At 38.5% G+C, this 25075-nt stretch overlaps 2 protein-coding genes and 1 long non-coding RNA gene across 3 annotated transcripts in view; all 3 read right to left on the bottom strand.

The window, feature by feature from the left end:
* LOC139747333 (uncharacterized) overlaps nucleotides 1-6017 on the bottom strand; it is a 43038-nt gene extending 37021 nt beyond the window's left edge. The window contains exons 1-3 of the mRNA XM_071659518.1: nucleotides 5876-6017; nucleotides 2158-2303; nucleotides 1501-1629 (exon numbers count right to left, since the gene is read on the bottom strand). Of these exons, the coding sequence (XP_071515619.1) occupies nucleotides 1501-1629; nucleotides 2158-2303; nucleotides 5876-5891 (291 nt within the window). The 5' untranslated portion in view covers nucleotides 5892-6017. The remainder of the gene's footprint in view (nucleotides 1-1500; nucleotides 1630-2157; nucleotides 2304-5875) is intronic.
* A 13007-nt stretch (nucleotides 6018-19024) lies between these two features.
* On the bottom strand, nucleotides 19025-24005 carry LOC139747332 (uncharacterized). Its single transcript, XR_011712376.1, has 2 exons — nucleotides 23928-24005; nucleotides 19025-20474 (listed from the first exon to the last, which is right to left on the bottom strand). It is a non-coding gene; the product is annotated as an uncharacterized lncRNA (long non-coding RNA).
* On the bottom strand, nucleotides 19025-24011 carry nito (RNA-binding protein spenito). The gene has a single exon (XM_071659517.1). The coding sequence runs from the start codon at nucleotides 23896-23898 to the stop codon at nucleotides 21760-21762; it is 2139 nt and encodes a 712-aa protein (XP_071515618.1). The 5' UTR covers nucleotides 23899-24011; the 3' UTR covers nucleotides 19025-21759.
* Nucleotides 24012-25075: the final 1064 nt, after the last annotated feature.

Here is a 25075-nt window from a genome sequence, read left to right as displayed (position 1 = left end):
CCACTGCAGTTGTGTGGGCAAATGTTTTCTACTTTTTGGAATAGCATACAATCTCCTGTATAAAAAAGAAATATGCAGAGCTACAATTGTACTCAGGTTCTCAAAATAGGTTTAGTTTATCAAGTTGACTTTCAGAGGTAGCAACTATTGTTATCAAAATATTACAAACTATATGATATGACAGTAATTTAAATATGACTACAAAATGAGCTTCTTTTATCAAAGAAAATGTTTTAATACATAAAAATTGCATTTTAATAGTTAACTTAAAATTGTATAGGAAAATTATTATTATTCAATCCAAGTATTTTTCTGGCTAAGATATTCAGAAAGAACAATGAAAATATGTAGTGGAATAGCCAACACACATGTTTATTCATTCATTTAAAAACTCATCTTCAGTAAAAATCAGACACACCAGTTTTGGAAATTGTAAACGAACTGAAACGATAAACCATCAATACTACGTATACATTTTGCAGCATTTAATTAATTAAAAGGATGGTGAAGCAAGCAATATCTTCATTAATAATTTTTCTGTTCATTTTCTGATGCAAAAGAATCAGCAAATAATCACATAATATTGTATAAAATGTAATGAACTTTAAAATGATCCGCCTAACGAGAGTAATGATGACAGCAGGACTGTCAACATAGGCCATAAGGCAGAGCAATGTTTGGAAACATTTGTGGTGTCATTTTGTTTAACACTACTGGGGTCGGCAAACCTTTTCTGCTGACTGTTTTTTATCCTTAAAAAAATTACAAGGGACAAATGACCCTAAACTCAAGAAAGGTGATAGGGAAAGAGTTTTAAAGGTATAGGGATTATGAACAGCACATTCTTAGGAAAGTACAGTATATCTTAACTGTATCATTATAACTAATCTACCAGTCTAGGAAATACTATTCTTCCATACATACATGATAGACCTACACATTTCTTTTATTTCATGTTTTTACAATTTCTTTCTTTTAAGTTCCAAAACTAATCTTTTAGCTTTTTTTGCTCTTTGCACTCATAGCCTGAGCTCTGAAAGAACTTGCTGTTCAAAAAGAGACACGAAGAAAGGTCAAAATCCTAGAATATAGATGGGGAGGAGCAAAACCTCAACAAAAATTAAGGACTAAGGATTCAAATTGGAATTAATAAAAAAAAAAGATGGTACCAAAACAGACTTGTTCTGCAGAGAAACATTTCAAAAGCAAAATAAAAATGGAGTTTGGTGAAATAATATCTATTATGAGTAAAGAATTATGCAACTATAAGCAAATTCAATTACATGCTGTTAATATAAGGATCACAGTATCTATATGCTGCACAATAAGAGATACTATGGTATACCTCAAATGCTTGAGTGCACAAAGATAATAAACAGATGGCATGACAGTAGTTATTACGTAAACAGTTTCATCCTTATCAGCATACATGATATCTAAGAAGCAAACTGATACTGGGATTACCTGGCACTGCCTAATAGTAATGAATCAGCCACATACCTCAATGAAGGAAGAGCTCAAAGGACATAGCCAGCTGTTCTTGCAGAGGGCTTTTAGTCTCCGTGAGCTTAGAAGAGTATTCATTGTCCTCCATGCTGCCACCAAGTCCTCTGAACTTAACGTTATTGCCTGTAAGAGATAAAACAATGAGCAGTCTACTATCTCTGCAAAAGTGTCATAAAAATACCATGAAACTGCATCTAGGTCACTAAAATTTATGGCCATGCCAAAAAAACAATTTCTGATCAATTTACAGCTTTAGCATTAAAACGTCATCAAATCTTAATCAAACAACAATGCCATGAAAAGTGAGACTACCATAAATATCAAGAACATAGTGTCACTTTCTGAAATATCCTTCAGTGGCCTGCTACTTTTGAATGACATACCAAACAGCATTATGCTGGTGGGAATACTCAGCATGATCAAAAATCTAAAAACACAAGTCAACCTGTTTAATAAAAACCAAAACATTAGTACTATATGCAGTCCTAAAGGCTGAAAAGAAATGTTTTGCATCAACTATTGTCTTAACTGTTTAAATCAAGTAAAATTTTACACCAAATAATTTGGAGTTAACAAGTAATAACATCAGATTCAGAACTCTTTCATCATCAAAATATATATAGCTAAGAAACAGATTCAACATGGAGATACCTTATCAGTAAGGAGTTGTGATAACCATTTAATAACAACATCCTCTTTATTGATGGCTGGGACATTCAAAGGTGCCAAAAATGCTTTTTCAGCAAAATGAAGCCTATCCTGCAGTGAATCACAACCATATAGATGTATTCTCAATCCTGAAAAAAAAAAATTCTATACAGTGATAGGAAGGGACTCGTAAAGGATGGAGGATAAATCTGATAGTCAATTCGAACTATGCTTTGAATGTACATATAATCTGCAGAGTAAAACTTTACTATTCTTCATATTGTACATGAAAATAAATTTTTCTAAGAATACCATGTATATATGTATATACATGTGTATGTGAGTGGGTTGGGCCATTCTACGTCTGTTTCCTTGCGCTACCTCACTAACGTGGGACACAGCGATTAAACATAATAAAAAAAATACGAATACCATTGAGGTGGTTTGATCAAATAAGTAATGAAAGGGGGGTAAGCGAGAAGTGTGGTAATAAAAAGAGTGTGGTTGAGAGAGCAGCAGAGGGTGTGTTGAAATGGGTTGGACACATGGATAGGATGAGTGAGGAAAGATTGACAAAGACATATACGTGTCAGAGGAGGAGGGAAGAAGTGGGAGACCAAATTGGAGGTGGAAGGATGGATTGAAAAAGATTTTGAAAGATCGGGGCCTGAACATACAGGAGGGTGAGAGGCGCACAAGGAATAGAGTGAGTTAGAACGATGTGGTATACCAGTCGATGTGCTGTCAATAGATTGAACCAAGGCATGTGAAGAGTCTGGGGTAAACCATGGAAGGTCTGTGGTGTCTGGATGTGGAAAGGGAGCTGTGATTTCAGTGTATTACACATGACAGATAGAGACTTGGGAGGGAGGGAGGGAGGGGGAGGGAGAGAGAGAGAGAGAGAGAGAGAGAGAGAGAGAGAGAGAGAGAGAGAGAGAGAGAGAGAGAGAGAGAGAGAGATAAGCTATTTTTCATGTGTGGCAGGGTGGCGATGGGAATGGGTTAAGGCAGCAAGTATGGATATGGACAAGCGTATATACGTCTGTGTATCTATATGTATGTATACGTTGAAATGCATATGTATGTATATGTGCATGTGTGGGCGTTTAAGGATATACATGTGTATGTGAGTGGGTTGGGCCATTCTTCGTCTGTTTCCTTGCACTACCTCACTAACGTGGGAGATGGTAGTTAAGTGTAATGAAAATAAAATATAAAGAATGCCAGTAATTACTCTACAGCAATTTTCTTTAGTATCAGTACCTTCTTTGTGCCAAATTACTATTAAAATTAACATTTCTTTCTGGAGAAAAGCTGTGCAGTTACTGAAAAAAATAAGTGAGAGGAGAAAGAATATACAAGCATTGAATTTTCACTGAAAAAGGAAACTATAGCAAGTTAGCCAATGACATCTCTCCCCTTACTTTGTTTCAATAATGGTCTCTGCCTGTGAACTGACATCCAACAATATCATTCCTTTTTATAGTTTTTTTTATGTGATTTTACATGCACATTTATGCATATATTTTGATTACCCAAATGGGAGGCACTTGTATTTGTTTAACTTTATTTCTGAAGCAAAATATGCATAGAAGAAAAACTGAAATTTCAGTTTCTATTAACATGCCACATTTCATTTGCCTTTGTTCAATTCCAACATGTTTCACATACAGTGTTTCACCACAATGTTCCTTTCAGCAACAAAAGTGCACAGAGCATTCCATGAAATATCATCATATATTGACCTGCATCATTATGTAAGAACACAGCTGGGTCTCTATAACATGACAAAAATCTGAATTTCACCATCAAGAAACCTCCCAGCAGAGCAGTGTAAGTGACAAAAGCACATCAATCTAAATGTAACAAATGGCTGAAAATTGAACCACATGCTACATCAGAATGTTGTTCCAATTTAAAGTTTTAAAAAGATCTACAACTATCAACATATAAGTTTTAAAAAGATCTACAACTATCATCATTTAAGAAATGTTTTCATCCTATACACTGACTCTAAATGACTATGAGTTCTTGTATGATGTCGCAGCTCTTAATCCAACTCAGTAGGATGCAAAATGTTGGTTTAATCAAGCCTAAACCAATCTAAACCCAATTTACCCAACTCTGTGCCTTACTAGGCTGGGTTAGCCAAGGTAAAATTGGGTTAGGTATGGCAGTCACATTTGAACATAATTTGATTTATTCTTAATCCCACATTTTCCCCTGTTTCAAAGCCATATCAAACATTGTTCTACCAGCTCATCTGATCACAAATAGGGCAATCTAGGTGGCATACATTATTAATTTGATATATCCTGGGTAATTTCAGATGGTATTTATGCAAGGGTCTTGAAAGAATGTAAGGAGGAAGTAAGTGTTCTGCTTTTAAAAAGTATCTAAACAGTCAGGAATCAGGTATAGTTCCTGAGCAATAGAGGACTGCAAATGTCGTTCTCATCTTTAAGAAGGGATGGATCCATTGCCTCTAATTATCGTCCTATCAGTCTGACATCTATTGTGAGGAAATTTCTTGAATCAATTACAGTGATAAAATATAGAAACACTTGTAGAATCATGATCTCATTAGTGATTCTCAACATGGGTTTACAAAAAAGGAATTAAGGCTTTTGACGGAGTACCTCATGAGGGTCTGCTTAGAAAAATAGCGCCACACAGCATCAGGGATTGCGTATTTAATTGAATTAGGGCATGGCTCTGGCAGAAAACAGAGGGTATGCATAAACAGAGTTACATCGGACTAGGGCAACATAGCCAGTGGTGTTTCTCAGGGGTCAGTCTTGGGACTACTCTTGTTCATTATATATATTAACGATTTGGATAATAATCACTGACTTAAGTAAATTCACCTGATAGAAAAAACTGGGGCCGTAATTGACTCAGATGAAAATTCAGTGAATTTGCAGAGGGACTTAAATGGATTATCAGAATGGGCAGGTACACAGAAAATGGAATTCATCATATATAAATGCACTACACTTAGTGTGGGTAAAGACAGGAACACTGATTACAAACAGGACAATATTACTACTGGTAAAACAGAATGACAAAAATGATCCCTGGAATTTGAAACCTCACTTATGAGGGTTAGAGACTGAATTTACACTCACTTAAGAGGAGGGGTAGAGGGGGATATGACTGAAGTATTTACATGGGTGAAGGGCATAAATAAAGGTAATCTGAATAAAGTTCTTAGAATAACGCCAACGTTCACCATAACAACGTTCGAACCCGCTCAGAACTTCACCCGGAACTTTGGGTGAAAACCGACCTGGACTGCTCTGCTTACACCAATGATGGGCAAAAAAAGAGTAAGACTCTAAGTTTGTGAGACTGTGGGTGAGACTTAAGAGGGTTTCCGTGAACATCGGCTTGGATTGCACTGCAATATTCATACCAAGAATATACAGACAGCACACTGCAGACCTAAGACTGATGATAAAGTTCTAATGTAGTTGAAGATCAGGTCTGGGTAAAAAAAAAATGATCAAGATTGCTCTCTATATACGCTGTCCTATGAGGCGACTATCACATTAGGCATCTGTCCTCTGGGGGTGCCGGCAGCCCTTCAGAGCGATATCTCCAACATGAGTACTGTCCTCAGGAGTGCCGACAGCACTTTCAGACCGAAAAGAAAAACTCTTTCCGTATCTAACTATGCAACTCTATTCATATAGTGATCCCTGCTTATAAGATTTCTTACCGTCTAACGATGCCATTGCTCGCAGGTGGTGACTGTGGTCAAGTAAACAAACACATGGGAGAGTATGTTAGAAATATAGTAAGACCACGCAACACCTCCTCGACAAATAGCACACGTTCTGCCTGTAGTGCCATCTAGCGTCGTGCCGCTGAACTTCTCTCCAAAAATAAAAAGGTCTTGATCACCAACTAAATGAAATTTCTTTTTTAAGATATCTTTTCACTGGAAGCTCTTGATGTGTGATTGATTTTCTGGTAAAGTTCCAGTGTCGAGGCACCACAGTACTAATTCAAGGACTTGTGAAAAAAACGTATTCTATTATACATAAAAATCAAAGCATGGACTCATACTGTATGGTAGTTACTTCTTTCCACTGAGGGACTTGGATTATCTGTATCTTGAAAGTGTCTTGAAAGTTTAGTCCAAGAACTCATTTGATTTGTGAGTTACTTTTGCAAAATACTTAAACAATGAATATATGCTTTACCAAAGGATGCACATAAAGTACATACATATACTTATCTCCAGTTAAGTCCTAACCGCATATTCTAAATGACTGATGGCATTGAGTAAAGAGTAACAGTGAAATTACAAAAATATGATAGTGCTAGATACAAAATAATGGACTTCTTATCGACAAAAAATTAATGTTAAAGTTAAGCTCAGTTACCAGCATCTATGTACAAAAATTAATCAGCTGAAAAAAACATCAATCATTAGCAATGAACTTATTCAAAGAAAACGATTTTACTTATTTCTTAAACATTCTTTTTCTTGACAGTGACAGATAATGAAAAATCATTCAGTAAAACTACACTGATATACATTGACTAACTCTTGTCAAAACTCTCTACTCTAGGTATATGAAATGATAAATCACTGGCTCTTGTTCCATATTAGCAATGATTATCATACATTTTCACGTTACACCTTAATAATTGCCCCCCCCCCCACCCCAAGTCCTTCTCACACAGAATCCTGAAGCTTATTTTCTGCTATATACTGATCATAGTCAAGCCTTCTCTCACGATGCCCCATCCTCATTACTGTAAATTTTGCTCAGGCAGAATTTCATCAACCATGTATCAGACCAACTTTGGAGTCTGCTGAGGTTCCCCTGTAAGCTGATGCAGTCCTCGCTTTTCACTTCCTTCATGACCTTGCATCATCTGCAGCCATTCAGGTACGATTATATCCTATAAGGCAGGTTATTTACCTAAATCAAGAAAAGCAATGGTCCCGGAACATGTTTATAAAGTACAAAGGTTACAGTGGAACAGATGCATTGTTTCTAGAGGATGTCGAGGGATTCTTTGTCCAAAGCTGGTGCCAGTTAGTGTCATTTAGTTTGAAAGTCATATGTGATGTCTAGAATGGTTGGTGTTTTGTTTAAACGGTATGACTGGAGTGCGTATGATGGATTTGTCTTCGTCTGGGGTTAAAAAATAGGGATTCAATACTTCTGTGAAGTAGACATTCTCTTTTGGGTGAGCCATTGTTCCACTTTGTAATTGAATGTTGCACGTTTGTATTTCCTATTGCGATTTACGGTGCTACGCGGTCGCTTGTGTCTGGAGGACCTTCATGCGGTTTTCTGACGGTAATGGGAGGTCGTGTAAGAAAATACTGAGGAAGGTTGGGGTAAGAAGTGCCCCTTAGGGAACTCCAATGAAATCTGTCTTTTGAGATGTTACCATAACGGCCGACTATGAGTGGCCAATCGCTTTTTATTGTTGTTGAGGGTGGTGTCAATTATTTCTGTACCAGGGATATGCCAGACTGTTGGAGGACATTGTCACATGTGGTGCCACTATAGGATACGGGGCTGTGATTGGTTAAGTCATGTAGGATATGCTGCGCGAGGTCAATGGGTAATGTAATGGTGTAGTAGTTAGGTCTGAGGCCGTGTTGCATGGGTGGGAATGGGATGTATTACTTGATTCTGTTGTTGATTAGAAGTGAAATAGGGCAATAGGAGGAGGGGTAATTGGGTGGTTTGGAGGGTTTTAGGACTGACATTATGTTCGCAGACTTCCAGGTGTTAGGGATTTTGCTGTATGGCCAAAAGTGGTTGAATATATCTGTGGTTGAATATAGCCAGATAGTTGTGCGTGTTTGGTATGCAGTCAGGACCAGTAACAGGGGTTCTTTAAGATTTTCATTGCATATATTGTAACATTCGGAGGGAAAGTTTGTTGGGTAGTTGTTTCCTGGTGGATTTTGTGGTTTTTCATGAGTTTCCTTTTTGAGATGTGCCTCATGAACACGAATCATTTGGATTGGATTGGATTATAGAATTCAGGCTTATAAGCCAAGCATTGGAGCTTCTAAGGCTATTCAGCGTTCTCAATGTGTTCTTTGGGAGAAGGAATATTATTTGGACTGAGTCAGGTGTGGATCGTCTCTAACGTGTGCCATAGTTGCTATGGGTCTTAGCGATTAATTTTACTGAGGGAGAGCCAGTTTCCATATTGTCTTTCAGTGATAACATGAGTGGATGGTCTTTGAAGTCTGGATATGTTCGACTTCTACTGATGGCGATTTTTCTTTTCTTTTTTTTTAATGTGGTGTGTAACTTGTCGGGAGAAGTTTGGGTTATATTTCTTTCATTGTTCCTGTGGGATGTGCTTTTAGTAAACTTGGATGGACTAGTGCGAGATGGCATGACTGGGTTGGTATCTATACTACGGATTTGGAGCTTTGTTTCCATGTACTGTGTGAAGGCTGCCCAGTCTCCTTTCCCCTAGTTTGTGTACTTTTTGATGGTTGCATGAATAGGGGTGGCAAAGTGGAATGTTATCAGGATCGCCTAGAAGTCTGAGGACACTTCGTGTAGTGTGCTCAAGGAAGTTGTCTGCAGGGTTGTATAAAGGTGATGTTTGGCAAATTGGTTACTGGAGGTGATGGGTTAGAAGTCTGGTCGCATAAGTTGAGAATTTTCAAGTTGCAGCTGGTTTATAAGTTGTTCATCTCGGGGACCTTGGATATAATTGCTAAATCAAGTGGGATGGTGGCAGTGGAATCTTCTCACAGAAAGGCGTTAAGACACTGGTCAAGTTTTGTTGTTGGGGAGTATATCAGGACGAGTATGTAGTGGGTGACTTTTTATTTAGATATATTATCGACGAACCCCTAAGGAAGGATGAACAGCTGGGTTGACTGAACTCATTGCCGCAACTAGGTTTCAAACCTAGGTTTCAAGCCTCACGATCAGGAACGATCACCACACCAGGAAGGTGTTGCCTATGGTGCAGTTAGTAGGGTGTTATTTCATGGGGGTTATAGTTCTGAGGTGCTGCCACCGTCTCTGGGCTGCTTAAGTGTCATTGGTGTTAGAGAATGGTAATTTGGTGGACGAGTGCTGTTTCCTCGTCTTTGTCTTATAAAGTTAGTAGGGAGGATGTGGACGTGTTTGGTTTCTTGGATGCGGGTTATACATCTGCTGTGTTCTAGGGATAGGTTGACTATTTGCGTGTGTGTTTCTGATGCAAGTGGTATTAAACTGCAGGATGTTTAGCTCATCACTGGGGTTCTGTGGACTAGTTAAGAATAAGACTGGGCATTTTGTAGTGATGTATGCTGGGTGTTGAAGGGGGAAATGAGGTCTGAATGTCTAACGTTCCGAGTGGTCTTAAATGGATGACTGTGTAGTGGTGGTGGTACTAAAGAGTGCAGTTAAAGCATCTGATGGAGTATTGCCTTTTAGTGATGGGCATTTGGTACCAATGGCAGAGATGCAACGGTGGTCTGCGGTTAGGGTTAATATCACGCTTGCATTATTAGTTGGGAGATGACTAGACAATTTCCGTTATTATAAAATGTGTGGATGTGTACAATATTTCGGTACTACCCGTGGCCTGCGCTCTGCATAGTATCAAAGAAAGTTATCTCCTTAGCACAGGAAGTTGTGCTGAGTGTAGTCCCTTGGTGGATAGAAGTCCGTGCAGGTAAAGTGCCTCACCAAAGGTAACTTCACTTGTGGTGTAACCTTCTTGAGTAGACAGAGTCCGGCAACAACTTTGTATATCATTTCATTAACTTATAATTACCCTAGGGACAATTTCTATAGAAGAGTCTTGGCATTATCCAAGATCTTTTTGAAGGTTCCTGCAGTCCCAGGCTGTGCTACTTCCAGTAGCAAGGAAATGTAGACTTCTTTGGAGTTAGAAGCACTTTAACAAAACTGTAATACCAGTGATAAAGCCTTGCCAAATGTGACTTTTCACTTGTGGTGTAATCCAGTTAATACACATCAATGCAAGTAAAACCACAAGGAAACAGAAAATACGAAGTAATACAGAAATATCAAATGGTATCAGTATCTTAATAATATTAAAGTCTTTAAGTATGGCCTACTGATAAAAATGACAATTCATTTCCTATCAACTTGAATTGTTTGGTAGACTCAAAATCACTCTTAAAACTGAGGTAGACAATAACTTGACATTCTTACACTATCAATAGGGTTGAAAATAATTTTACCAGAAATTTGGCATGTATCATAAACTGTAAATGCCTGTTCATATATTCAATACTACTCAACACACCTCATTTAAGTTAAACATTCTGTATTTTCATTCATTTTTCTTGGGGTTGAATTCATGGATGATAAATTGCAATAATTATGACACTGGTTATAAATAAGAGTATCCCAAATATTACCTTGATTTAGCTTGTAATCTTGCTAGAAAATAATTTTACAGTATTCAACCTTAAGAAACAATTGTGAACAAAAACTTGTTGGTATTACACTATTGTAAGAACTTGTTTTAACCTCCTGTTTTGTTAAAAACTTTTAATATTAATGTAGTTTTCATCAATAATAATATAGTCAGGTAAGTCTTACCAGAAATTATGTAACTGCTTAAAGAGGTTGCGTACAATATCCAGTGGAAAGTGTGTGATAAATTTAACTTGAGTCAAACTGCTATGGTTCTTAATATCAGCTTTAAACATCAAAATAGTTTTAGGTACGGTTAAAAATATAATGCAATACTTGTCCACCTTAAAGACTGTGGTCATCAAACTGACAAGTTATCAGGTACAATTACTCAGTAATGGAGAGAAATAATGTTGAATGATCTTTTATCATACAGCAGAGAACTCAATATGTATCAAAATGATGGCTCACATAAATCAGATAACTTGAGAAAAAATGTAAAATATGTTACCTAGAACACAAGTTAACATGAGTTCGTAACTTAATTTATTTGCCTGCCCCTCCCAGTGGCAGTTAGTATATCATATTGTGGTTCTCTCTATCTGTAGTAAGTCCTGATGATATAATTATACGAAAGAGCTTGACACTTTGTAATTTCTGTTTCCTTGTGGTTTTACCTGCATCTGGTGTACAATTGCGACTAGTGCACTTTTTGCATGTTCAGGCCCTGATCGCTCAAAATCTTTTTCACCCTATCCTTCCACCTAAAATTTGGTCTCCCACTTCTCCTCATTCCCTCCAACTCTGACACATATATCATCTCTGTCAATCTTTCCTCATTCATTCTCTCCATGTGACCAAACGATTTCAATACACCCTCTTCTGCTCTCTAAACCACACTCTTTTTATTACCACACATCTCTCTTACCCTTTCATTACTTACTCAATCAAACCACCTCATACCACACATAGTCCTCAAACATTTCATTTCCAACACATCCACTCTCCTCCACACAACCCTGTCTATAGCCCATGCCTCGCAACCATATAACATTGTTGAAACCACTATTCCTTCAAACATACCTACTTTTGCTCTCCAAGATAACATTCTCGCCTTCCACATATTCTTCAATGCTCCCAGAACCATCGCCCCCTCCCCCACCCTGTGACTCCCTTGCACTTCCATCTGCTGCTAAATCCACTCCCAGATATCTAAAACACTTCACTTCCTCCAGTTTTTCTCTATTCAAACTTACCTTCCAATTTAATTGTCCCTCAACCCTACAGAACCTAATAACCTTGCTGTTATTCACATTTACTCTCAGCTTTCTTCTTTTACACACTTTACCAAACTCAGTCACCATCTTCTGCAGTTTCTCACTCGAATCAGTCACCAGCATTGTATCATCAGTGAACAACAACTGACTTCCTAAGCCCTCTCATCCACAACAGACTGCATACTTGCCCCTATCTCCAAAACTCTTGAATTCACCTCCCTAACAACCCCATCCATAAAAAATTAAACAACCATGGAGACATCACGCACCCCTACCGCAAACCGACATTCACTGGGAACCAATCACTTTCCTCTCTTCCTACTTGTACACATGCCTTACATCCTTGATAAAAACTTTTCACTGCTTTTAGCAACTTACCTCCCACACCATATACTCTTAATACCTTCCACAGAGCATCTCTATAAACTCTACCATATGCCTTCTCCAGATCCATAAATGCTACATACAAGTCCATCTGTTTTTCAAAGTATTTCTCACATACATTCTCCACAGCAAACACCTGGTCCACACATCCTCTACCACTTCTTAAACCACACTGCTCTTCCCCAATCTGATGCTCTGTACATGCCTTTACCCTCTCAGTCAATACCCTCCCATACAATTTCCCAGGAATACTCAACAAACTTATACCTCTGTAATTTGAACACTCACCTTTATCCCCTTGTCATTATCATTATTATAATCATCAATATCTTTATACCTAATTGCTGTTTCCTGCATCAGCTAGGTAGCAGCAGGAAACAGATGAAGAATGGCTCATCCACTCATATACACATGTATATACATAAACGCCCATACATGCATATATACGTACATATACATATCAACATATATACACATGTACATATTCATACTTGCTTGCCTTTATCCATTCATGTTGCTACCCCGTCACATAGGAAAAAGCATCACTACCCCCTCCTTCAGCGAGGTAGTGCCAGGAAAACAGACAAAAAGGCCATATTCATTCACACTCAGTCTCCTGCTGTCATGTGTAATGCACCGAAGCCACAGCTTCCTATCCACACCCAGGCCCCACAGGCCTTTCCATGGTTTACTCCAGACACTTTACATGCCATTTCCCACATTAACAAAGTAGCATCAGGAACTGACGAAAAAAGACCACATTTGCTCAAATCCATTTTTAGTTGTCATGTGTAAAAACAGAAACCACAGCCCCCTCTTCACAAACAGGTCCCACAGACCATTCCATAGTTTCCTCAACCAATCAACATGTCCTAGCTTATTCTAATGACAACAAGTCTTCCCCTGGGCACCACATCACTTTCATTCCCTGTCCCATGCACATCTTCCACTCACCTAGTTAGGCCCTGACACTAAAAATCTTTTCAACTCCATTTGTCCGTCTCTAATTTTGTGTTCCCTTTCTCCTCGTCCCCTACACTTCTGACACAAGCCCATATCATCTATGTTAACCTCTCCTCACTTATTCTTTCCATTTGATCATGATTTCAGCATACCCTCTTCAGCTCTCTCAAATACATTATCACACCCAACTCCCTCTTACCCTTGTATTACTAACTCAATGAAACCATCTCACACCACATATTCTACAACATTTAATTTCCATCACCTCTAACCTCCACTGCACATCCTCAGCTACAGCATCCATTCAACATTGCTTGGGCTAGTGTACCTTCAAACAGCAATTTTTGCCTCCCAGATAATGGCTTCTCTTTTCCAAATATTCCTCATTGCTTCCAGAACCTTTGCCCCCTTACCCAGCCTATGACTCGCTTCTGCTTCCATATGCTGCTATTTCCACTCCCAAATATCTAAAACACGAGTTGGTTGTTGCTGCTGTTGTAAGGATGGTTGGGAAAGGTGATGATGGACTAGATTCTTTGTTAAATATCAAAATAGCCATTATTATTATTATCATCATTATACCTTGTCGCTGTCTCCCGCATTAGCGAGGTAGCGCAAGGAAACAGATGAAAGAATGGCCCAACCCACCCCCATACACATGTATATAAATACACATCCACACACGCATATATGCACACCTATACATTTCAACGTATACATATATATACATACAGAGACACATATACATATATCTTTCTTTTTCTTTCAAACTATTTGCCATTTCCCACATTAGCGAGGTAGTGTTAAGAACAGAGGACTGGGCCTTTGGGGGAATATCCTCACCTGGCCCCCTTCTCTGTTCCTCCTTTTGGAAAATTAAAAAAATACACATGTATTTCCCTGCATGTCATAGAAGGTGACTAAAAGGGAAGGGAGCAGGGAGCTGGAAATCCTCCCCTCTCGTTTTTTTTTTAATTTTCCAAAAGAAGGAACAGAGAATGGGGCGAGGTGAGGATATTCCCTCAAAGGCCCAGTCCTCTGTTCTTAACGCAACCTCGCTAACATGGGAAATGGTGAATGGTGTGAAAAAAAAAATTATAATTCATACTCGCTGCCTTTATTCATTTCCGTTGCCACCCCGCCACACGTGAAATGACAACCCCCTCTCCCCGCATACGCGCGAGGTAGCGCTAGGAAAAGACAACAAAGGCCACGTTTGTTTACACTCAGTCTCTAGCTGTCATGTATAACGCACCGAAACCACAGCTCCCCTTCCACATTCAGGCCCCACAAAACTTTCCATGTTTTGCCCCAGACAATTCACATACCCTGGTTCACTCCACTGACAGCACATCGACCCCGGTATGCCACATCATTCCAATTCTCTCTATTCCTTGCACGTCTTTCACCCTCCTGCATGTTCAGGCCCCGATTGCTCAAAATCTTTTTCACTCCATCCCTACACCTCCAATCTGGTCTCCCACTTCTCATTCCCTTCACCTCTGACACACCCTCTTCTGCTCTCTCAACCACACTCTTTTTATTACCACACATCTCTCTTACTCTTTCATAACTATGTTAAAGTGAATAGTTAGACAAAATTTTACAAGACTTTGTTAGATTATGATGCAGTAAAATATTGTACACCTCTGGAGACTGATAGGATTCAACCATGGTTGCATGATACAATTTCAGTAGATATTCTTCAGTTGGGTGCTAAGAAAAATGAACTTTGAACAGCAGAGTTCAAACATATTTTCTTGTTTAAGATCAATAGCCTTCTCAGATATACTGTAGTTCATATCTACTGTGATGGCTCAGTGAATGGTATTAGGCTGGATGTGGAACTGTAATTAGGGAATACTTTGAAGAGGATGTAATATTGGATGCATATATATCTGAGTTGGTGATTATACATCAACTACAAGTGCAGAACTTCATGCTATATATGAACGTTTAAAAGTTGCATCAGTGAAAGGCAAAGATATTTCTTTATTTGTAGCAAGTGCTTTTTTATCTTTTAACACTATAAATACTGTAAATAAAGAATTCATGTCACAATGAAAAGACATTATCTACTACCTGAAAGCTGATGAATATACTGTGAAGTTTATCTGGATACCATCTTATACTGGCATTCATCAACAAATAAAAATAACAATGACTCAAACCAATATGAGTTTACGAAGAATCAAAGGTGAAATTAGAATAAGGCAAGAGTGAGAAATGGAAAATATTCAGAATAACGGAAGTGAAAGTACAAAACATTATATTGCTGTTTCACGGAACACATATAATTTATGGTAGAGCATCTACCAGAGTAGATACCATAATAATAAGGTTAAGGTTAGGCTATAAATGTTATTGGGAGTTGGTTAATAGTGAAAGAATACCATGTAAACTTGGTAATGTTGAAAAATCTCATACACTGAAACCCTATGAATGCCATTGTCATAACATAGAAAAGTTTACAAATCCTAATATCACTGACGCTGCCGATCAAATTTGTCATATCATTAATAACAATGTATTGCCCAGGATTTTAAAAAAGTACAAATGTTTTGCTATTAGAATTATATATTTTCTGAGGCCTGTTTAGGTCAGCTGGGAGGGTGCATCAGCAAGCTGACCACTCCCTTTGATATATCTTATTTTACGTCAATAAACTTTTTGAATATGAAACTACCAAAATACAACACCATCTGTACCATATGGCAATGATAAATCTTTCATTCCCTAAACCTTGAGGCTAGGCCCAGCCTAGATGTCGACGTCTGACCATGTCTAGCGGAAAAAAAAGTCAGATGAGCAATATTGCTGAAAACCATTTATTAAAATGGTGGTCCTTTAAATGGTTTACAAATTTAACTCATATGATCATTTTCATGTTTTCCAACTACTGACAATAACCTAACAGTACAATGATTTCCAGGCAGTGACTTCTGATGCATGTAGGAGCAGCTGATCTGGTTAAGAGACTGGCAAAGAATTATGAAGGATGCTGTAAGAATTGAATAACATGTTCAAAGTGTCTTCACACTGGAGGAGATTATAGTCCCAGCCTCAGTGAACATGCATGGGGAGTGAGTTTTAGAAAATATTTTGATATCTAGAGAAAACATTTTAACAGACTAAAAGGTCTTGACTCATGGTCCAACTGAAATTTCACTTTATTTTTATTGGAAGTTCCAGTCATGGACAAAAGTCTACAGCAAGGTCAGGCCTTAATTGAAATATAGGAGGTTAATGAATGGGAAAAAAAAAGAGATAAAAGTATTTACAAATTCTGGAGGAAGTGAAAAACCCGTCTTTTAAAACATGCCAGGTCACACTTATTGGAAACATGTGAGAAGGTAGGCAGTTCCAACGCTTCAAGGTATTGGCCACCCATGAGTTGTCAACAGCTACACAATAATTATGTGATGTAGTAGCTAACCGAGTGCTGTGTAGTCTAGATAGCAGCTAAGCAAACAAGCAGCCAGGTCTTGGGAGTTTTAAATAAGTGCAGATATACTTGACAAACCTCTTGAACTACTCAAGATGTCACCTGAGAAGGACAGAGTGCCAAAAGTGTAAGAGGGCAAACTTCAAACTCATCTACAAGAAAGGTGACCATGAAGAGGCACTGAACCATAGAATGGTCTACCTGGTGAGTGTGGTTTGTAAGGTTCAAGAAAAGATATTCAAGTAGCAAATGGACGTAATTACCTAAGTGAGACAACATGGTTTAATGAAATGACTGGTCATGGATATCTGCCTTGACAAAAGGGAAGGTTTAAAGGATTATTGGTATTTGGAGTGCCACGTGAGGACTTTCCCTCTAAGGGTCAGTCCTCTGTTCTTAATGCTACCTCACTAATGTGGGAAATGGTGGGCGGATGGGGAACTGTACCATTTAGAAACCCGATGAAGAGGCTGACTAGAACAGGCAAGAATAATGGGAAGATTCCTTTTATGGATAAAAGATAAACAGAGAGTAAAGGGACAAAGGGCATCTTTTCATAATGGGTTGAGGTCACCAACAGAGTGCCATGGGGTTCTGTTCTTGGACCAATGCTCTTCTTGATCTAAGTGAATTACTTGTCTGAAGGTATAGTCTTCTACCTGCATATGCTTGCAATAGATACAAAGGTCATGAGGAAAGTGAAATGTAAGGAGGACAGTATTAACTTATAAAAGGACCTTGATACCTCCAAAGTTGGTTAATATATGGCTGAGGTTCAACCTAGCTAAATTAAAATAATGAGGATGGGTCACAGTGAAAGACCACAATATCACCATCATCTAGCAGCTGGAATCTGCATGCAAGAGAATAGGAAGGATAATCTAGGAGCCCAACTCTTTTCTCTCAAATATTTGAACAACACTGAAGTTCATGGACACAGAAATATTAAGCATTTAATATCCTACACAATGCTAAAACTTTAGTAAAATATGTTTAAGTCTGGTCACTCTACTTTTAATCACACATGGAACTAATATAGAAGGCTCAAAGAACAAAGACAGTACCTTAAGAACAAGTTAAAAAATTAAGGTTTGCAACCTTAAATTTGTCCCTTATAAGAAAGAAAAGTTAGGGGTGACCTTATCATAACCTTCAAGTATATGTAAAAGACAATGATACAGTCAATGGACAAGTCTGATAGAAGTACAAACAGAACAACCATAAACATAGCATGAAATTAAGCAAACCTGATTAAAAAGATTTGAAGAAATACTTTAATGGTATAAGAGTGGAGGATTAATGGAATAAAAAGAATGAAGACATGCTAAGTGCAAAAAGCACAGAGAAATCTAAAGGATGATAGCTGAAGATGTCCAGGAGATGGGGCGCAATGAATACAAAAGTTCCTCCCCATACAGTGCAAACAGGTAGTTACACTCAGATGCCAAATTTCAAACTTCATACTCAAGTATTATTGTGCTGAATCACAAATGCACAGACACAGAAACTTAAAAAAAAATTCATGTACACCCTCTTGGGGTTTCCTTCAGTGCGTACACAATGCTTCCAGCCGTCACTGTCTTGCTGCTATGGTGCTGACACAAACACACCACTCCCTGTTCATTTAAATATTCATACCATGATAACACACCTTTAATACAAACTTTCAAGTCTCTGTCACTGTCATGGAGCTATGGTGCTGACAAACACACACAACACATCTAAAAAAAAATCATTCCAAAATAACCATACCATAATGCCCAACCTTTGGGTTCCCTTAGTTTGCATGCACAATTTCAAATTTCTAGCTATCACTCTCATAGAGCAAAGACACACACAAACAGGCAATTTTAATATTAGCTACAGATCATCAGCTTTTCATCAATCAGCACAAAATTGTGTTCTCTTTTTAATGGCTTGTGAAAAAAATTAGAACAAGCGAGTATAATATGCCTTCAAACATCCAATGACATAAATATTATGCTGCATTGGAAATCTTTCTAATTTGTTAGCAGATAAACTTTAATACCTTAGCAACTTCCAATTATAAAAAGGCTTTTCCACATTATAAATGAGAAAGATATGTTGCCAGTCCTATCACAGCGCTGTTGCATAATTGCTAAACCTTGATCAATGACAGATATTGATTAAAAAACCTTTTGTCTCAAAGAAAATAATTTTCCTATACTTGATATGCATTTCCTCCTGAATAAACAGGAGGAAAGCAGCCATCTTACAGAGGCTGTTAGATTGGATGTTTTGGCACAGGTTTGGCTGTTTCTGACATTTGTAACTCATGTGGCACTGACCAGTGATCCAATGACTTTTCAAGATGTTCAAAATATACTGTGAGCAGGACAAGGTATGACTACATACCCAACAGGACAGTTAAGCAAAGGCAGTAATAACAAATTCAACTATAAAGAGATTCTTAATTTATTTGTTCTATCACCATACAAATATGGAAGTAACTGCTTGAGTGTATGCCTTTAACAATACTCATAACTATGAGCAGCTTAATATTCAGTATATATATTATCGAGTAAAATATTTCAGATATGAATGTAAGCAGGTATGAGAGACTACCACATAACTGTAACTTCAATGCACTGAAAAAATTATTTTTGATGTTCATCTTCACTGCACTATCAACACTAACACTCACTTCACTGTCTTGCTGCACTATCACCACTGTCTGCACTGTTCCTTCACTAAACACCATTCACTGCACTGTCAATACACTATCACAACACTACAACACTATCTCACTTCACTGGTACTTAATTCTGTCACATTTCACACTCACTATTACACCACTTTATTACTCAGTATCGTACTATGTACAGTACTTTATTTCACTTACGGTGAAAACACTTCACTTATCACAAACACCTTATAATGACAATGAACTGTTTTAATACTATTTTCAGCTGTAAATAATTTTCATGTAGTGCTAGTTTACTCTCAATTATCAAATGGAAGAACTTTAAAAACACTATTCACTTGAACACAATTATCTAAACTTTTTATCAATGTGGTGAATATCTTTCATGGTAAAACTGCACCTTCCAGTTAGCAAAGTATATGAAAGAAGCACCAATATTACTAAATATTTCAGATTCTCCACTGCACTGCACTTTCTGCTGAAAGAATCACTTGGAAGATGAACTTACCCATAACTGAAACATAGTCATTATTTCAGTTAAAGCTAACTTCCATATGATTTTCCACAGCTGAGGAATTTTTAACTAGGCTAATTCAAGGAAATTTTCTTTTCATATGTTAACTACAAGCCAATTTTCTGCACTTCCCCATGAACACTAAAAATTCTTCCCATGAACGTGTTAACTTTCAATGTTGTCCCACTAATCAAAACGATATTATCCCAGCACAAGAAATTAAGACTTCACTCCTTTCCCCAGCACTGATCACGACTGCACTTAAAATCTTTCGCATTTCATGAATTTCACCCTCAGCCCAATTCACTGCAACACAGTAGATTTGCATTACTGCAGTTCTCTAAATACACATGACCCAATCGCAATTTTAATACCCTCAAACCCAATTCACTGCGGCACTAAATTTTGCAAAATTCACTTGACCCACCAATACTTTTCTGATAACTCTCCCTAGTATATGCACTGTTAAATCACCACCACACATATTGCACTGCTGCACTCCACTTTTGGTTTAAATTTAAACAAATCTATTAAAAATGGAAGCCCATATCCACGAGGCAGACTTTTAACGCATTTCTTTCACCGCACAGTCCAATTTGAACTAAACAGTCACTATAGTATCTGAAGCACTGTATCACTGATTTTATGTACAGTAAATAGGAACTTTAATCCAAATGTGCCAGTCTTGTACCTGTAAAACAGTGAGAGATCTGCAATTAACGACAATACCAAGTAAAGATTTGCAATCAACGACATTACTAATGGATGCAAGTTTATTAATGAAATGCAGAGCTCAAAATGACTTTAAAATTTAAATTCTTTTATTTCACTCAGCCCAATGAATATCTTTTCATTTTAGTAAGATTTAAAACCTAATTTTTAGATGTGGGGCAGTTAAGCCATTGAACCAAAAAGCTAATATGAAAAATCTGATAGTAAAGACTGGCTTAGGTGGCTAAAACTGTACTTAAAAAAAAAAAAATAAATAAATAACCTTACAATCACTTTAGGAGGAAATGACTTCGAGGCAATGACTGAGGAAAGAACTGCATTCTCAACTGAAACTATTTCATTTAATAAAAAAAGAAAAAAAATGCACTTTAGATTATCTGAAGCATTCTGCATAAGCCCACCCTCAAACTCCCTGCATGCCTTCCCACCCGCGTTACTATTGTATGCCACTGTAGCACTTTTAACCACTGCATTTTTCATGCCACTGCACTTTTTGAAACACTTCACTGGGTAAGCAATTATGCTTCTTTCATAACACTCACAATTTTTTTTTAAACAAAGCACTAACAAGTGGGTGACCACTTCTTATGAGCACAACACTGGGAAGAATAAAGAACTTCACTGGTATAACACTGTAAAATCACTGTTGTCAAGAGCACTGAACTAACTGCAAAAAGCAAACTGCTTATCCACCACCACAAGCACAAACTTTTAAGGGTCACTTCACTAAAATCACTTCACAAAACTGAAAAAGAAAAGCTTGAGCTTATCCATTGCTAATTTCACTTTTATCACTATCACCAATATTCACCACACTGTGAAAACAGGTCCACATGTACAATCAAACACTAATAACAGTACTTCACTGTATTTTTAAAAATAGCACTACACTTATCATGAAATTACACAACTGGAAAAATTAATTGCATAAAATTGTTTAACAAAACTTCCTTCCTGGAACATTAGCCTACATATTTTTTGTTTTTTAATATCAAAAGTTATGGCTAATACATTCATTAACAGTCACAAGTTAGCATATAATATACTAAACACAAACCTCTCAACTTTTTATGTGTAACTATGAAATCAAATTTCATGACAAAATTACCTACTGTACACATATTACTATAAGGCAGTAGTTGTTCAAGCACACGGATTACACTTGCCACTTAGCACAAATTATGAGTTAACAACAATAATGATTTCATTATAACAAATAGCTTATATTAAAGTAAATGTCACTTCTAAGCTGCAGTTCCACGCACAATCACAATAACCAAGTGGTCATCTCTCGTAGTCTCCTCTGTCAGTCCTGGGGAGACACGATGCAGTAGCTCTAAAGAGAAAGCACAGGGAGGGAAGGCATAAAGTACACCCTGCATGCTTCCTTCCTTGTTGCCAGCATTCAAAGTGATGACACCAGCAGCTTCCTTCTGTTTCAGGTATGCTACCAAGTTACGCAGTGGCCGTGTCTGGACGGCAAATTCTTCAGGAGCCTGGGGTGCAGTTGTGCTGGGTAGGGACAATAATATTGTGGCTGTAGATGGTGCACTAATTCGTCGACTGACATCATCAAGGCGAGACTGATCAAGACGAAGACGCTGGGTGATCCGCAAAAGCGGCCGCCCATCATCATCATGCATCATTTCAGAAACTTCATTATCACCTTCAATAAGATGCATCTTTGTACCAAAAGAAGAATTCTTAAGAATAAGTGCCCCATGCCATGCCGTTGATGTCTTACGTGCAACATCTGCTAAAGTGCGTGCACTACTAAGACCATTATCACCACTTCCATCTCCAGGTTCAGGAGTTCTCGCAGCATGATCTCCACCTTCAGATGTACCATCATATTCCCTGTAGTCACCCTGCTGGTAATCCCCATGATAACCTCCTCTATGTCCACCACGTCCTCTCTCGTGCCAGCCACGTCCACGCCCACGCCCTCTTCCATATCCAGCACTGTATTCACTGCCATATTCATCATATCCACCACGACCAGTGGTACTCCAATCTTCCCGATACTCTCCATCATATTCTTTCTTGTAACCTGGTGGAAAAGATCCTGGGGGTGGGTTCACTTCAGCAAAATCGGTTCGCAGCTTTTTGTCTGGTCCACCTAATGGAACACCTCTCATTTCTTTCACAGCTGCTTGTGCTGCATCCAGACTCTCATATAAAATATATGCATGATTCTCACCCTTAACATACTCAATCTTTTTGATAGCACCAAAACGGTCAAATTCTTGCGTAAGCTGTGTCACTGAGGTCCAAGGTCCTAGCCCACCAACCCACACTCTTGTGGTTGGCATCACTTTTCCATAACCAATCTTACACTGAAATTTACCAATATACTGGCCAGAAAGTTCTATTTTAGCACGATGAGCCATGTCTAAGTTTTGAAATCGCACAAAGGCATATGCATTTCCCGTACCAGGTGGCGGCCGCTTAATGTCTATATCATCCACAACACCATAACGTCCAAATATGCGACGTAGTTCCTCCTCACTGATGTTTATTTCAAGATTACCAGCAAACAAAGTACGGGTAGCTAAAGGATCCTCTTCTGGAGGTACATGATGCAGATAATTTGGGAACTTGTCACGTTTGCTGTCAATCATACCACCGCCACCGCCTCCCCCACCACCGCCACCACGACTACCAAAATTATGCTTGAAACCACCACGCATCAGAGGACCATAATGCCCATGAGGTCCTCCACGTCCTCGATGCTGTCTATAACCATAGTCATCTTGCCGCATTGGAGGACCCTCTGCATAGTAGTCACTGTGAGGCATTGGGGGAGGCCTGCGACGATCAAATCTGGGCTCATAACGCTCCTCCAAGTCTGCCCCAGGAGGACTTCTGGGCCTGTAACCTCGATCATAGTCGGGGGGGCTTCGAGACCGACCCCTTGGAGGAATATAATCCCTTGCTGCTTCATATACAGGTTCAACAACAACAGGTCTATCATAAAAGAGGATCCTAGGTTTACTGTGTTTGGCCTCCCTGGCTTCTTCACTGCTTCGGAAGTAAACATAAGCCAAGCGCTCGTCCGCACCCAATGATACCTTAACGCTCACGTCTCCGAACCTTTTGAACTCACGATACAAAGCTTCTCTTACCATCTCGTCACTTGCCTTTGAGTGAAGGTTGGAAACACAGAGCACCTTGTAAGAGGGTGGTGGAGGACCGCGAGGAGCTCGTCCAAAATCATCCCGGTCAGATCGGTGTAGTGGTTCAGGCGGGGGATAGCGGCGTCCCGGGCTGCCTCCACGACTGCTTCGGCGTCCCTCATCCTCACTGCTGTCCTCATATCGCCCAACACTCGATCTTGACCTTTTACTTGATGGTGATAAGTCTCTATCCGCGCCTCGTTTCATGTTCAGGCCAACAGATCATTAATGTTTACCAGATTCTCGTCAAAAGGTGCAAGAGCAAGCCAGACGGGATGACGTCCTTCCTCCGCGAGTCCGCCTTCTTGAATAATAATTTTTTCGTTTGATTTTTGATACAAGTGTCACTCATTATTTATGCCAAATGTACCAAATAATTACAGTATGCAAAACATTTACCAACTGAACATACTAATAAACGGTTTAGGTTGAATGTTTATGGAACTAGTTTTTTTACGGCGGAAGAATCTAGCTTGCAGGGATCAGACGAATAATTCTACAAATTGCTATATTGAATTTTTGCAAAATTGCCATTGTAATTTACGAGAAATACCCTACTTTATTCAATGAAACAAAATTATTTATTATCATATCTCATATGCTAAGTTTAACAGCTGTGTGCTATATATTAATCAACCCAGGTTCATATTTGAATAACAGTTAAGAACAGAGGATGAATTTCATTTCAATTGAATAACTAACAGAAAAGTGACATGTACGGCAATAAGTCCAAGGTACACCATGAAAGCCCATGTGTATTTTTGTGTGTTCCGAGGAGAGAGTTTTACACTTGTGTTGCTCCCTCTGTAAACCCGTACACGTGCATTGTCTTTACTGCTATGTGTGTGTATACACCCACTAACTAATCCAGGTTTATATGTATGATTAATGTCTATTGCTGTGTTACGGGAAAAGGTTTACACTCACGATGCCCCATATCTTAACCTTGTATGTATATACCCTGTTTTTCCTCCCGTGTGTGGAGGCACACACACACACACACACACACACACACACTAGCTTAAGCCAGGTACCTATTTAATATAGACCAGTCCGGAGAGGAAAACGAACACCTGGGTTGGGTGTAGGCCGACTGCCATACCCAGGAAATGAACCCATGTGAGTCCGATCCCCAGCTGACTCACTGTCAGAGGGTGTGATTACTATTTGTGTTACAGAGAGCGTTTCACTTGTTTTGCTCCGTCGCTTGACCTTGTGTTTAAGTATCATGTCTTCACTCCTACACACACACATGCCACGTATCCAGGTGTGTATGTGTGTACTAATTCTAAGTATCATTCATCTGACTATCGTATATTCTTAAGTATGCTATTTCCTCTTTCTTATACGGTTTCATATATCGTTCCGGGAGATACCCAAAAAG

The sequence above is a fragment of the Panulirus ornatus genome, chromosome 68, assembly GCF_036320965.1.
Source record: "Panulirus ornatus isolate Po-2019 chromosome 68, ASM3632096v1, whole genome shotgun sequence".
Classification (NCBI taxonomy): Eukaryota; Metazoa; Arthropoda; class Malacostraca; order Decapoda; family Palinuridae; genus Panulirus; species Panulirus ornatus.
This window is presented reverse-complemented; position numbering and strand designations above follow the sequence as displayed.